The following is a 13,327-nucleotide window of genomic DNA, read 5'->3' on the forward strand; positions in this document are numbered from 1 at the left end:
CACAAGCCAAAAAACATTTATACTGTTACCGTTAGTTAGTTTTGGCTTGTATTTTATAATTTTCATTTATGGTCCAACTACCAAGCTAATGAACATTTTTGATCAGCAATGATTTTGTTTGTCTAGGTGAGGTATGGTGGTCATGGGTTCACGCACATCCTTAGCAACGTGCTGCCACAAATGCGTCGTCGGGGTGTGACCCAGGAGCAGATTGACAAGATGTTGATTGACAACCCCAGGGAGTGGCTCACTTTCCTTTAAATGACATGCCATCTGTTCCCTGTTGCTTTTGTGCACAGCTTAAGACTGTCAATCAAATAAGTTTTTTTCCATCTTGGTATGCTTTCAGCGCCTGCAATAATAATATAGATGAAAAATTGTTTTATAAAATAATTCACGAAGGAAATTGTATGTATAAGTGTTATGAGAAATTAATCATGTTTCAGTATTACTGCAATCTGTGATAGGGAAGTGCCTCAATAATTTAATGAGGTAGTCATTCTACACAGTCTCTAAATTTATGCTCGGTGCCATAATTTTTAATCTTGAATATCTAAAGTTGATTGAATTTTTTGTTTGTATTCAACAAAATTATGCTGAACATTTTCATTTTGTGAAGGTAAAATGTTAAAATGTCCCAAAGTATGAAATTGCTCTAAATGTACATCTTGAGAGCAGCATGATTATACCGAAGTGTAGTTTACTCTGTGAATTTATTCAAGCAAACTAAAAGATGTCCTTTAAAGTAGACAGAAAGACTGACACATATATTAACTATACTCTATAGAGTTAAAGAAAAGTTAACAAGTAGTCTAGTTAAAAGAAAACATTTGGTCAATTTTTGTGTTGACAAAAGGAACAGCATGATGTTCGATTTAGTTGTTTAAATATATGTACAAAACAGGTTTACCCATTGCTTATGTACAGCTTTCATAGCAGCCATGCTATTTAAAATGTTGACTTGAAATGTGTGAAACATTGTTTAGTTTTGCTCTCCATGAAACCTATTTACAATACATTGTTTAATGATTTATGCGGTAATTAATAACAAGCTACTAGCAGCATATAGCTCTTGATAAATAAATTTGAAATGTTAAAGTAAAGCATTTTCATCAAATATGAAATAGTTAACATGCTAATATTATTGTTTGATGACAAATAAACTGAAAATCATTAAATGAAAATCTGAAATGCTTCCATTGTTTGTTTATTCAAGGAGTTATAACTCCTTGGTTTATTTTACTCAATCCATATTCTCAATCATCTTATCACCCCATATAGTAAAAGGCTCAGAGCATGACACTTCTTAGGTCTCTTGAGTAACAAACTTCTACTAAATTTATTCTGCAATGTTATTTGAAGACAGTGAAGGTGTTTGAGTATCTTGCTTTCCTAAGCTGTTATTGAAATCCTATAGAAAAGGCCATTCATAATTTGCAGAAAGCTGGATTACAACCATCTTCACTGGGAGTGCAAATCTAACATATTCCCTGATGTCAACTTTTTCTTAACCTGTTGCTATTGCATGCAAAATAGTAGGTGTTTTAGCAAATGTAAAATAACAGTGCCAAAAGAAGCATACCTATACTCATCAGCTTCTACCCACAGCTTATTAGGAATATTGTGGGAAGTAAATGTCCCTCTACTCTCAAAACACATTCCATTTTTACACACACAAAAAAAGAGAATAATGTAAAATATAAAAACAAACTCTGAAGAAGTAAATTCAAGTTAGTAATGTTACCAGTTGCATAGATATATATGTACTATATGTATGTGTAAATGAATATAATCCAATGTTAAGTAATCACTCCCCATGTATTATGTTCCAGTCCTTGGCTGCATTGCCCCAGACCAGGTGGGGATCACACATACCCATGAGCACCTGTCCATGACATTTGAAGTGACTTATATCCCACCTCCACCAGGAGATGAGGGCAAGGTCAACCTGCCATTTGAGATGAAAAACTTGGGTTGGATTCGCCAGTACCCGTAAGTGCACCGAACTAGCATTTGTAAGTAAAAGAAAAAAATAACGCTAGTCTGTTTGCTAATTGGGATTTTAGAATTAACTGTTAACAAGCATTTATTCAAGGTGAGCCAAGTTACAGACATCATAGATATCAAACACTTGGAAATGTAACTCAAAATGGGACAATTCAGAAATGAGTGCGTAACTCGTCTCACCTTCCTGGCATTTTTATTTCCATCAGTGAAGAGTTCTAGTTCGAAGTGCTTTATATCCAAGATGTCATTAGCTTTGCACACCTTAATTGTCATAAAATGTTTGCTTACAAATATTTTTAAATCACAGTTTATTGTACCACCAGCGTTAGCGCTGGCGGTACACATGGTTTTAGTCCCGTCCGGTCCGTTCCGCCGGCTCCGCCGGCTCCTGCGGCTCCGCCGGCTCCGCCGCCATGTTACCGTTACCGCTTCTCCTCCTAGACGGTAAGGGCCCCCATACCCATCTCTTGGATTTAGGTCACCTATAATCTCAACTCGTTCCACGTAAAATTTGGGCTTTGTCGGTATTGGGGTCTAGGTGTGGCATTCATTGCAATGCACCCTTGTCCAAAAATGGCAAAATTAAATGCTAATTATCTCCCCTACGGAAGGAATTATGGGAAAAATTTCTACAGATGGCTTTCCAAAAGTCATATGTGTAGATTTCAAATATGCCCTTGGATTTGACCTTTGACCTTTATTTCAAGGTCAAACAGGCCAAAATTTTCAAAAAAACAAAATTTTTGCCAAAAAAAATGATTTGCGCTCTTATTCAGACACCACACAGACTTAACTAACAATATTAATGGAAAGTGTTACATTTCGGGTCATCTTTCATCTCCGTGAATTTGGGGTCAATCGGTGCATTTTCACGGGAGTAGCGGCCATAAGATATCGAAACTGAAAACTGTCTCTAATTCGGGAACCGTTAATGCTAGACACTCATTCTTTTTTGCATTTTGTAGAGCATGTAAAGCCCAACACTGGAGGTGGTCTCCGTTTTTTTGTATTCCATACGGTTTTCGAGTTACGCTGTATCAAAAAGTACATATTGGTGGTGAAAGCAAAATGTGCAGTACGGTAATGGATAATAAATTTTGAACTCTGGAAAAATAAAACATAAGGCTTAGCAAAGCAGACAACTTGTGGTCAAAAATGACATTATTTCATCAAATTTGAACATCTGGAACTTCAGAGCACCTCCCATTTCAAGAATTTTGACCAAAATGACCTTTTCTTTATTTTAATTAATTTTTTCTGTAGGAAATTTATGGCACATTATGGTAACTCCAAAATTATACCATTTAGTCCCTTATATCTCCAAAACTGGCAGAGATAGGTCCATAGTTACTATTGAAGTTGAATAGGAAGTCATATACTGGCAATCTAAATGTGACCTTAAAATTGACCTTTGACCTACTTTTCACCATGAACTGAACTTTGCAAATTTTGCTTCCCTTTTATCTCCAAAACTGGCAGAGATAGGTCCATAGTCTCTATTGAACTTCAATAGGAAGTCATATACTGGCAATCTACATGTGACCTTAAAATTGACCTTTGACCTACTTTTCACCATGAACTGAACTTTGCAAATTTTGCTTCCCTTTTATCTCCAAAACTGGCAGAGATAGGTCCATAGTTTCTATTGAACTTGAATAGGAAGTCATATACTGGCAATCTACATGTGACCTTAAAATTGACCTTTGACCTACTTTTCACCATGAACTGAACTTTGCAAATTTTGCTTCCCTTTTATCTCCAAAACTGGCAGAGATAGGTCCATAGTCTCTATTGAACTTGAACAGGAAGTCATATACTGGCAATCTACATGTGACCTTAAAATTGACCTTTGACCTACTTTTCACCATGAACTGAACTTTGCAAATTTTGCTTCCCTTTTATCTCTAAAGTTACGCTGTATCAAAAAGTACATATTGGTGGTGAAAGCAAAATGTGCAGTACGGTAATGGATAATAAATTTTGAACTCTGGAAAAATAAAACATAAGGCTTGGCAAAGCAGACAACTTGTGGTCAAAAATGACATTATTTCATCAAATTTGAACATCTGGAACTTCAGAGCACCTCCCATTTCAAGAATTTTGACCAAAATGACCTTTTCTTTATTTTAATTAATTTTTTCTGTAGGAAAGTTATGGCACATTATGGTCACTCCAAAATTATACCATTTAGTCCCTTATATCTCCAAAACTGGCAGAGATAGGTCCATAGTTACTATTGAAGTTGAATAGGAAGTCATATACTGGCAATCTAAATGTGACCTTAAAATTGACCTTTGACCTACTTTTCACCATGAACTGAACTTTGCAAACTTTGCTTCCCTTTTATCTCCAAAACTGGCAGAGATAGGTCCATAGTCTCTATTGAACTTGAATAGGAAGTCATATACTGGCAATCTAAATGTGACCTTAAAATTGACCTTTGACCTACTTTTCACCATGAACTGAACTTTGCAAATTTTGCTTCCCTTTTATCTCCAAAACTGGCAGAGATAGGCCCATAGTTACTATTGAAGTTGAATAGGAAGTCATATACTGGCAATTTACTGTGACCTTGGAATTGACCTTTGACCTACCTTACGATGAACTTAACTTTGATTGTACCATTTTTAGTTATATATATATTTTTTGCATATTTTGAAAATTCTTGTTGATTGCATTTTTACAGCTTGTCAAGCACAAGACTGGTGGCTGTGTTCCTTATTTTGTGTATGTGGGGGTCTGTACGAATGCGCTTGCTCCAGCTGGTGGTACAATATTCGGAGGCGGTATCGCCTCTCTGATCCTCTAGTTAAGATTTATTGTATTTTATTAATTTTTACTGGCCAGTCATTTAGAATGTTGTGTCTTCCTGCACATTTCAGATGTCAGGTGCTTTTTATAAGAGGTTTTATAGTTTCTAAGGTCTCAATTGGGAAAGATTACTTATAGTAGGCTTGCAGGATTTGCAGACACAGAAAATTTCTTTGGGGAATTTTTTAATTCATATAGCATACCTTTAATATCAGATACATACTAAACTGGTAATACAGTTGACAGCCAGAAAGAAGTTATTCAGATATGGAACTGACTGATTTATCAATGATATGTGATATTTATGATGATGAATTATACATTTTTACTTCAGATACAGCCACAAACCTAATCTGATTTATAATGATGATGATAGTCATGAAGCAGTTATCCAAGAATTGAAATACTTTAAGGTAAAGTATCAGTCTTTACCACACACATCAATGTTAGCCACACATGGTCAATATCAGCGCAGCCAAAGTTGAAAAAAACTGCAGCAAGATATTTATGTAGATTTTCAGAGACCATACAAAATAATTTTGACTCACTGTAGAATAAGGGCAAAATCAAGTTTATCAGTATGAGTTACTTTCAAAATCCTTGTATTTCATATGAGAGAAGTTCATTCATCTTATAATGAAAAATGGATGGTTGGTATCTGGTATGGGGTAATGTTGACTAATTTGTTGCTATTGTTGTTTTGTTTTTCTCTGCTATTCAAGGAATGTGGCGGAGGAACAATAGTTGAAAACACCACCCATGGCATCACTCGTGACATGCGTTATCTGAAGAGAGCAGCAGAGGAATCTGGAGTGAACGTCATAGCAGGATCAGGTAAAACTTTTGTAAGAAACTGGGATCTGATCTGTGCTAAATTCATCTATTGATATTAAATGATCTACATATTAACCAAAGAGTTGGCATTTACAGAAAAATTTTTTGGTATATTTTTTGATGAGGATCTTATGCTGCATTCACAACAGCAGACTAAATAGTCTGCCAATCAGATATTGCAACCCATTTAAAAGCTTGCTGCATGGTCTTCTAATAGACACTAAATAGACTTCCTACGGGGATTACGCAACAAGCATTCAAGTGAGTCTGCCATATTTGATCCATGTCGCTGTTAGTCCAGTTTTGAATGTGGCCATAGTGTGGCTTTCGATTGAAATTGATCCTGTTCTGGTTTGGTTCTGAAATAATAATGTGCACGTTATTGTTACTCTCTACTTGAACTGTCAACTTTAAAATGTGTATTTTAATAAAATAATTCAGTGCTATCTTTTATATAACTTTCACATTTCACTTCTTCCATCAAGGATACTATGTTAGTGCTTCACACCCATCTCAGATGGATGCAATGAGAGTAGAAGACATTGTGGAGGTGATGAGAAATGATTTTCTCACTGGCTGTGATGGGACAGACATCAAGTGTGGAGTCATTGGCGAGATTGGATGTTCCTGGCCTTTACATGGTAATTGGAAATAAATATAATTAAACATATATATATACTAAATTAAATGTATTTCTTTTCTTATTTTGTTATGGTGGTTATGATTGTTAATCCAAGGCAAAATGTCAAATTCATCTTACAGGCAAAATAATGAGCACTAAGATTTTCAAATGATTGTAAGGAAAATAGGAACACCATAAGTTATTTATTTATTTTTTAACTTTACTGAAGTATTATATTCAAAAGTTGGTATGCAATTATTCCTTATCAGACAATGAAAAGAAAGTTCTCAGGGCCACTGTAGAGGCTCAGACCCAGCTTGGCTGTCCAGTTATCATCCATCCTGGCCGCCATCACGAGGCCCCGTCGGAAATTGTCCGCCTGTTGCAAGAGGAGGGCGGAAATACTGGGAAAACTGTCATGTCTCACTTGGACAGTAAGAAAACTAGTTATATCCGCCACTCTCTCTCTCTCTTGTTTCCCCAAGTTAAATGTACAAAAACATCCAATGAGAAAATTAATTACCCCCCCCCCCTCTCTCTCTCTCTCTCTTTGGTTTGACTAATTAACAATAGCATGAATAGCACATCAGGGGCGGATTTAGGGCGTCTTCTGGGTCTTCCGGAAGACGGTCAGATTTTTAAGTTAACATTGACAGGTATCCAATTTTTTCTGTCGGAAGACGGTCAAAAATGGAGGATGGATCAACAAAGATAATTTGGAAGACTGTCAGAAAATATCTCTGGATCCGTCCCTGCACATCATGAGAAAACTAATTACCTTCTCTCTCTCTCACCATCATCATTATCGGGTTTCTTTTAACTTTTAGGAACATTGCATGCTGATGAACTGTTGCTTGACTTTGCCAAGATGGGGACTTATTTGGAATTTGACCTATTTGGTTTTGAAAATTCCAATTACCAAACTAACCCTGCCGTTGATATGCCTGGTGATGGCGAGCGTATTCGCAGAATTAAAATTCTCTTTGACAACGGTTTCGATAAAGTTGTGATATCACATGACATGCATTTCAAGCATAGACTAGTAAGTGATGCATGACTCTTTTAAATGTTTTATACATTGTAAGTGTTTTTCACTGGAAATCTATCAAAAATGTAGGACACATTAGGCAAGAGACAAGTACATGTACTCAGAAACTCTAGATTTGAGGTAACTCATGCATTATTGCTTTACGAAATAATTAATGGGTTACATATTCAGGGTGTTTTTTATGAGGAATAAAATATAAATTAAATGCAATGTTCCAGATAAAATATGGTGGACATGGCTACACCCATATTCTTCGCAATGTGCTGCCGCAGATGCGTCGTCGGGGTGTGACCCAGGAGCAGATTGACAAGATGTTGATTGACAACCCCAGGGAGTGGCTCACTTTTCTTTAAAGGATGTGGGTGTCTCAAATTCCGGGGTGAGCTAAAATGCTTTCTGACAGCATTCATTCCAGTAGCAAGCCAGAGAGCACATCAGGAGCGCACTCATTCATCAAGAAAAAATGGACAATCACTGAAAAGGATAACAGAAACAAAACTTATATGAAAAATACCAGAAGACTCGAAATTAGTTGGCATTGCAATCACTTTAAGAACTGCTTATCTTGTAATTTTTTGTTGAAGAAAAATATTAATTTTTTGGTGAAGAAAAATATTAATTTTTTGCCTCAAACAGACAAACCATTGGTTAGGTTATTGTACCACCAGCGTTAGCGCTGGCGGTACACATGGTTTCGGTCCCGTCCGGATCGTTCCGCCGGCTCCGCCGGCTCCGTTGGCTCCGCCGGCTCCGCCGGACGGCTACCGTTACCGCTTCTCCTCCTAGACGGTAAGGGCCCCCGTACCCATCTCATGGATTTAGGTCACCTATAATCTCAACTCGTTCCACGTAAAATTTGGGCTTTGTCGGTATTGGGGTCTGGGTGTGGCACTCATTGCAATGCACCCTTGTCTAAAAATGGCAAAATTAAATGCTAATTATCTACCCTACGGAAGGAGTTATGGGAAAAATTTCTATAGACGGCTTTCCAAAAGTCATATGTGTAGATTTCAAATATACCCTTGGATTTGACCTTTGACCTCTACTTCAAGGTCAAATGGGCCAAAATTTTCAAAAAAATGAAATTTTTTACGAAAAAAATTTTTTTTGCCCTGTTATTCAGACACCACACAGACTTAACCAATAATATTATTGGAAAGTGTTACCCTTCAGGTCATCTTTTATCTCCATGAATTTGGGGTCAATTGGTGCATTTTCACGGGAGTAGCGGCCATAAGATACTGAAACTGAAAACTGTCTCTAATTCGGGAACCGTTAATGCTAGAGACCCATTCTTTTTTGCATTTTGTAGAGCATGTAAAGCCCAACACTGGAGGTGGTCTCGGTTTTTTTGTATTCCATACGGTTTTCGAGTTACGCTGTATCAAAAAGTACATATTGGTGGTAAAAGCAAAATGTGCAGTACGGTAATGGATAATAAATTTTGAACTCTGGAAAAATAAAACATAAGGCTTGGCAAAGCAGACAACTTGTGTTCAAAAATGACATTATTTCATCAAATTTGAACTTCTGAAACTTCAGAGCACCTCCTATTTCAAGAATTTTGACCAAAATGACATTTTCTTTATTTTAATTAATTTTTTCTGTACGAAATTTAAGGCACATTATGGTAACTCCAAAATTATAACATCTAGTCCCTTATATCTCCAAAACTGGCAGAGATAGGTCCATAGTTACTATTGAAGTTGAATAGGAAGTCATATACTGGCAATCTTACTATGACCTTGAAATTGACCTTTGACCTACTTTTCACCATGAACTGAACTTTGCAAATTTTTCTTCCCTTTTATCTCCAAAACTGGCAGAGATAGGTCCATAGTTACTATTGAACTTGAATAGGAAGTCATATACTGGCAATCTAAATGTGACCTTTAAATTGACCTTTGACCTACTTTACACCATGAACTGAATTTTGCAAATTTTGCTTTCCTTTTATCTCCAAAACTGGCAGAGATATGTCCGTAGTTACTATTGAAGTTGAATAGGAAGTCATATACTGGCAATCTATATGTGACATTAAAATTGACCTTTGACCTACTTTTCACCATGAACTGAATTCTGCAAATTTTGCTTTCCTTTTATCTCCAAAACTGGCTGAGATAGGTCCGTAGTTACTATTGAACTTGAAAAGGAAGTCATATACTGGCAATCTAAATGTGACCTTATAATTGACCTTTGACCTACTTTTCACCATAAACTGAACTTTGCAAATTTTTCTTCCCTTTTATCTCCAAAACTGGCAGAGATAGGTCCGTAGTTACTATTGAAGTTGAATAGGAAGTCATATACTGGCAATCTAAATGTGACCTTAAAATTGACCTTTGACCTACTTTACACCATGAACTGAATTTTGCAAATTTTGCTTTCCTTTTATCTCCAAAACTGGCTGAGATAGGTCCATAGTTACTATTGAACTTGAATAGAAAGTCATATACTGGCAATCTAAATGTGACCTTAAAATTGACCTTTGACCTACTTTTCACCATAAACTGAACTTTGCAAATTTTGCTTCCCATTTATCTCCAAAACTGGCAGAGATAGGTCGATAGTTACTATTGAACTTGAATAGGAAGTCATATACTGGCAATCTAAATGTGACCTTGAAATTGACCTTTGACCTACTTTTCACCATGAACTGAACTTTGCAAACTTTTCTTCCCTTTTATCTCCAAAACTGGCTGAGATAGGTCTATAGTTACTATTGAACTTGAAAAGTAAGTCATATACTGGCAATCTAAATGTGACCTTAAAATTGACCTTTGACCTACTTTACACCATGAACTGAATTTTGCAAATTTTGCTTTCCTTTTATCTCCAAAACTGGCTGAGATAGGTCCGTAGTTACTATTGAACTTGAATAGGAAGTCATATACTGGCAATCTAAATGTGACCTTAAAATTGACCTTTGACCTACTTTTCACCATAAACTGAACTTTGCAAATTTTGCTTCCCTTTTATCTCCAAAACTGGCAGAGATAGGTCCATAGTTGCTATTGAACTTGAATAGGAAGTCATATACTGGCAATCTAAACGTGACCTTGAAATTGACCTTTGACCTACTTTTCACCATGAACTGAACTTTGCAAACTTTTCTTCCCTTTTATCTCGAAAACTGGCTGAGATAGGTCCATAGTTACTATTGAACTTGAAAAGGAAGTCATATACTGGCAATCTAAATGTGACCTTAAAATTGACCTTTGACCTACTTTTCACCATTAACTGAACTTTGCAAATTTTGCTTCCCTTATATCTCCAAAACTGGAAGAGATAGGTCCATAGTTACTATTGAAGTTGAATAGAAAGTCATATACTGGCAATTTAAATGTGACCTTAAAATTGACCTTTGACCTACTTTTCACCATTAACTGAACTTTGCAAATTTTGCTTCCCTTTTATCTCCAAAACTGGCAGAGATAGGTCCATAGTTTCTATTGAACTTGAATAGGAAGTCATATACTGGCAATCTAAATGTGACCTTATAATTGACCTTTGACCTACTTTTCACCATAAACTGAACTTTGCAAATTTTTCTTCCCTTTTATCTCCAAAACTGGCAGAGATAGGTCCGTAGTTACTATTGAAGTTGAATAGGAAGTCATATACTGGCAATCTAAATGTGACCTTAAAATTGACCTTTGACCTACTTTACACCATGAACTGAATTTTGCAAATTTTGCTTTCCTTTTATCTCCAAAACTGGCTGAGATAGGTCCATAGTTACTATTGAACTTGAATAGAAAGTCATATACTGGCAATCTAAATGTGACCTTAAAATTGACCTTTGACCTACTTTTCACCATAAACTGAACTTTGCAAATTTTGCTTCCCATTTATCTCCAAAACTGGCAGAGATAGGTCGATAGTTACTATTGAACTTGAATAGGAAGTCATATACTGGCAATCTAAATGTGACCTTGAAATTGACCTTTGACCTACTTTTCACCATGAACTGAACTTTGCAAACTTTTCTTCCCTTTTATCTCCAAAACTGGCTGAGATAGGTCTATAGTTACTATTGAACTTGAAAAGTAAGTCATATACTGGCAATCTAAATGTGACCTTAAAATTGACCTTTGACCTACTTTACACCATGAACTGAATTTTGCAAATTTTGCTTTCCTTTTATCTCCAAAACTGGCTGAGATAGGTCCGTAGTTACTATTGAACTTGAATAGGAAGTCATATACTGGCAATCTAAATGTGACCTTAAAATTGACCTTTGACCTACTTTTCACCATAAACTGAACTTTGCAAATTTTGCTTCCCTTTTATCTCCAAAACTGGCAGAGATAGGTCCATAGTTGCTATTGAACTTGAATAGGAAGTCATATACTGGCAATCTAAACGTGACCTTGAAATTGACCTTTGACCTACTTTTCACCATGAACTGAACTTTGCAAACTTTTCTTCCCTTTTATCTCGAAAACTGGCTGAGATAGGTCCATAGTTACTATTGAACTTGAAAAGGAAGTCATATACTGGCAATCTAAATGTGACCTTAAAATTGACCTTTGACCTACTTTTCACCATTAACTGAACTTTGCAAATTTTGCTTCCCTTATATCTCCAAAACTGGAAGAGATAGGTCCATAGTTACTATTGAAGTTGAATAGAAAGTCATATACTGGCAATTTAAATGTGACCTTAAAATTGACCTTTGACCTACTTTTCACCATTAACTGAACTTTGCAAATTTTGCTTCCCTTTTATCTCCAAAACTGGCAGAGATAGGTCCATAGTTTCTATTGAACTTGAATAGGAAGTCATATACTGGCAATTTAAATGTGACCTTAAAATTGACCTTTGACCTACTTTTCACCATTAACTGAACTTTGCAAATTTTGCTTCCCTTTTATCTCCAAAACTGGCAGAGATAGGTCCATAGTTTCTATTGAACTTGAATAGGAAGTCATATACTAGCAATTTAAATGTGACCTTAAAATTGACCTTTGACCTACTTTTCACCATGAACTGAATTCTGCAAATTTTGCTTTCCTTTTATCTCCAAAACTGGCTGAGATAGGTCCGTAGTTACTATTGAACTTGAATAGGAAGTCATATACTGGCAATCTAAATGTGACCTTAAAATTGACCTTTGACCTACTTTTCACCATAAACTGAACTTTGCAAACTTTTCTTCCCTTTTATCTCCAAAACTGGCTGAGATAGGTCTATAGTTACTATTGAACTTGAAAAGGAAGTCATATACTGGCAATCTAAATGTGACCTTAAAATTGACCTTTGACCTACTTTACACCATGAACTGAATTTTGCAAATTTTGCTTTCCTTTTATCTCCAAAACTGGCTGAGATAGGTCCGTAGTTACTATTGAACTTGAATAGGAAGTCCTATACTGGCAATCTAAATGTGACCTTAAAATTGACCTTTGACCTACTTTTCACCATAAACTGAACTTTGCAAATTTTGCTTCCCTTTTATCTCCAAAACTGGCAGAGATAGGTCCATAGTTGCTATTGAACTTGAATAGGAAGTCATATACTGGCAATCTAAATGTGACCTTGAAATTGACCTTTGACCTACTTTTCACCATGAACTGAACTTTGCAAACTTTTCTTCCCTTTTATCTCGAAAACTGGCTGAGATAGGTCCATAGTTACTATTGAACTTGAAAAAGAAGTCATATACTGGCAATCTAAATGTGACCTTAAAATTGACCTTTGACCTACTTTACACCATGAACTGAAATTTGCAAATTTTGCTTTCCTTTTATCTCCAAAACTGGCTGAGATAGGTCCGTAGTTACTATTGAACTTGAATAGGAAGTCATATACTGGCATTATAAATGTGACATTAAAATTGACCTTTGACCTACTTTTCACCATAAACTGAACTTTGCAAATTTTGCTTCCCTTTTATCTCCAAAACTGGCAGAGATAGGTCCAAAGTTACTATTGAACTTGAATAGAAAGTCATATACTGGCAATCTAAATGTGACCTTGAAATTGACCTTTGACCTACTTTT

The 13,327-nt window shown here is 36.0% G+C and overlaps 1 protein-coding gene across 5 annotated transcripts in view; it reads left to right on the forward strand.

Annotated features, from left to right (window-relative positions):
- LOC106151620 (N-acetyltaurine hydrolase) overlaps positions 1-7,849 on the forward strand; it is a 14,947-nt gene extending 7,098 nt beyond the window's left edge. For 4 of the 5 annotated variants that reach the window (XM_013524992.3, XM_087002197.1, XM_087002198.1 and 1 more), the window contains exon 8: positions 127-1,194. In XM_013524992.3, coding sequence (XP_013380446.2) covers positions 127-261 — 135 coding nt within the window. In that variant the 3' untranslated portion in view covers positions 262-1,194. Of the gene's footprint in view, positions 1-126; positions 1,195-1,832; positions 1,993-5,152; positions 5,232-5,540; positions 5,653-6,137; positions 6,294-6,543; positions 6,709-7,101; positions 7,317-7,540 lie in introns of those variants that run through there. The other variant, XM_087002196.1, reaches the window with a different exon arrangement.
- Positions 7,850-13,327: the final 5,478 nt, after the last annotated feature.

This window comes from Lingula anatina, chromosome 1 (assembly GCF_051362555.1).
Source record: "Lingula anatina isolate TDL-2025a chromosome 1, LinAna3.0, whole genome shotgun sequence".
NCBI lineage: Eukaryota > Metazoa > Brachiopoda > Lingulata > Lingulida > Lingulidae > Lingula > Lingula anatina.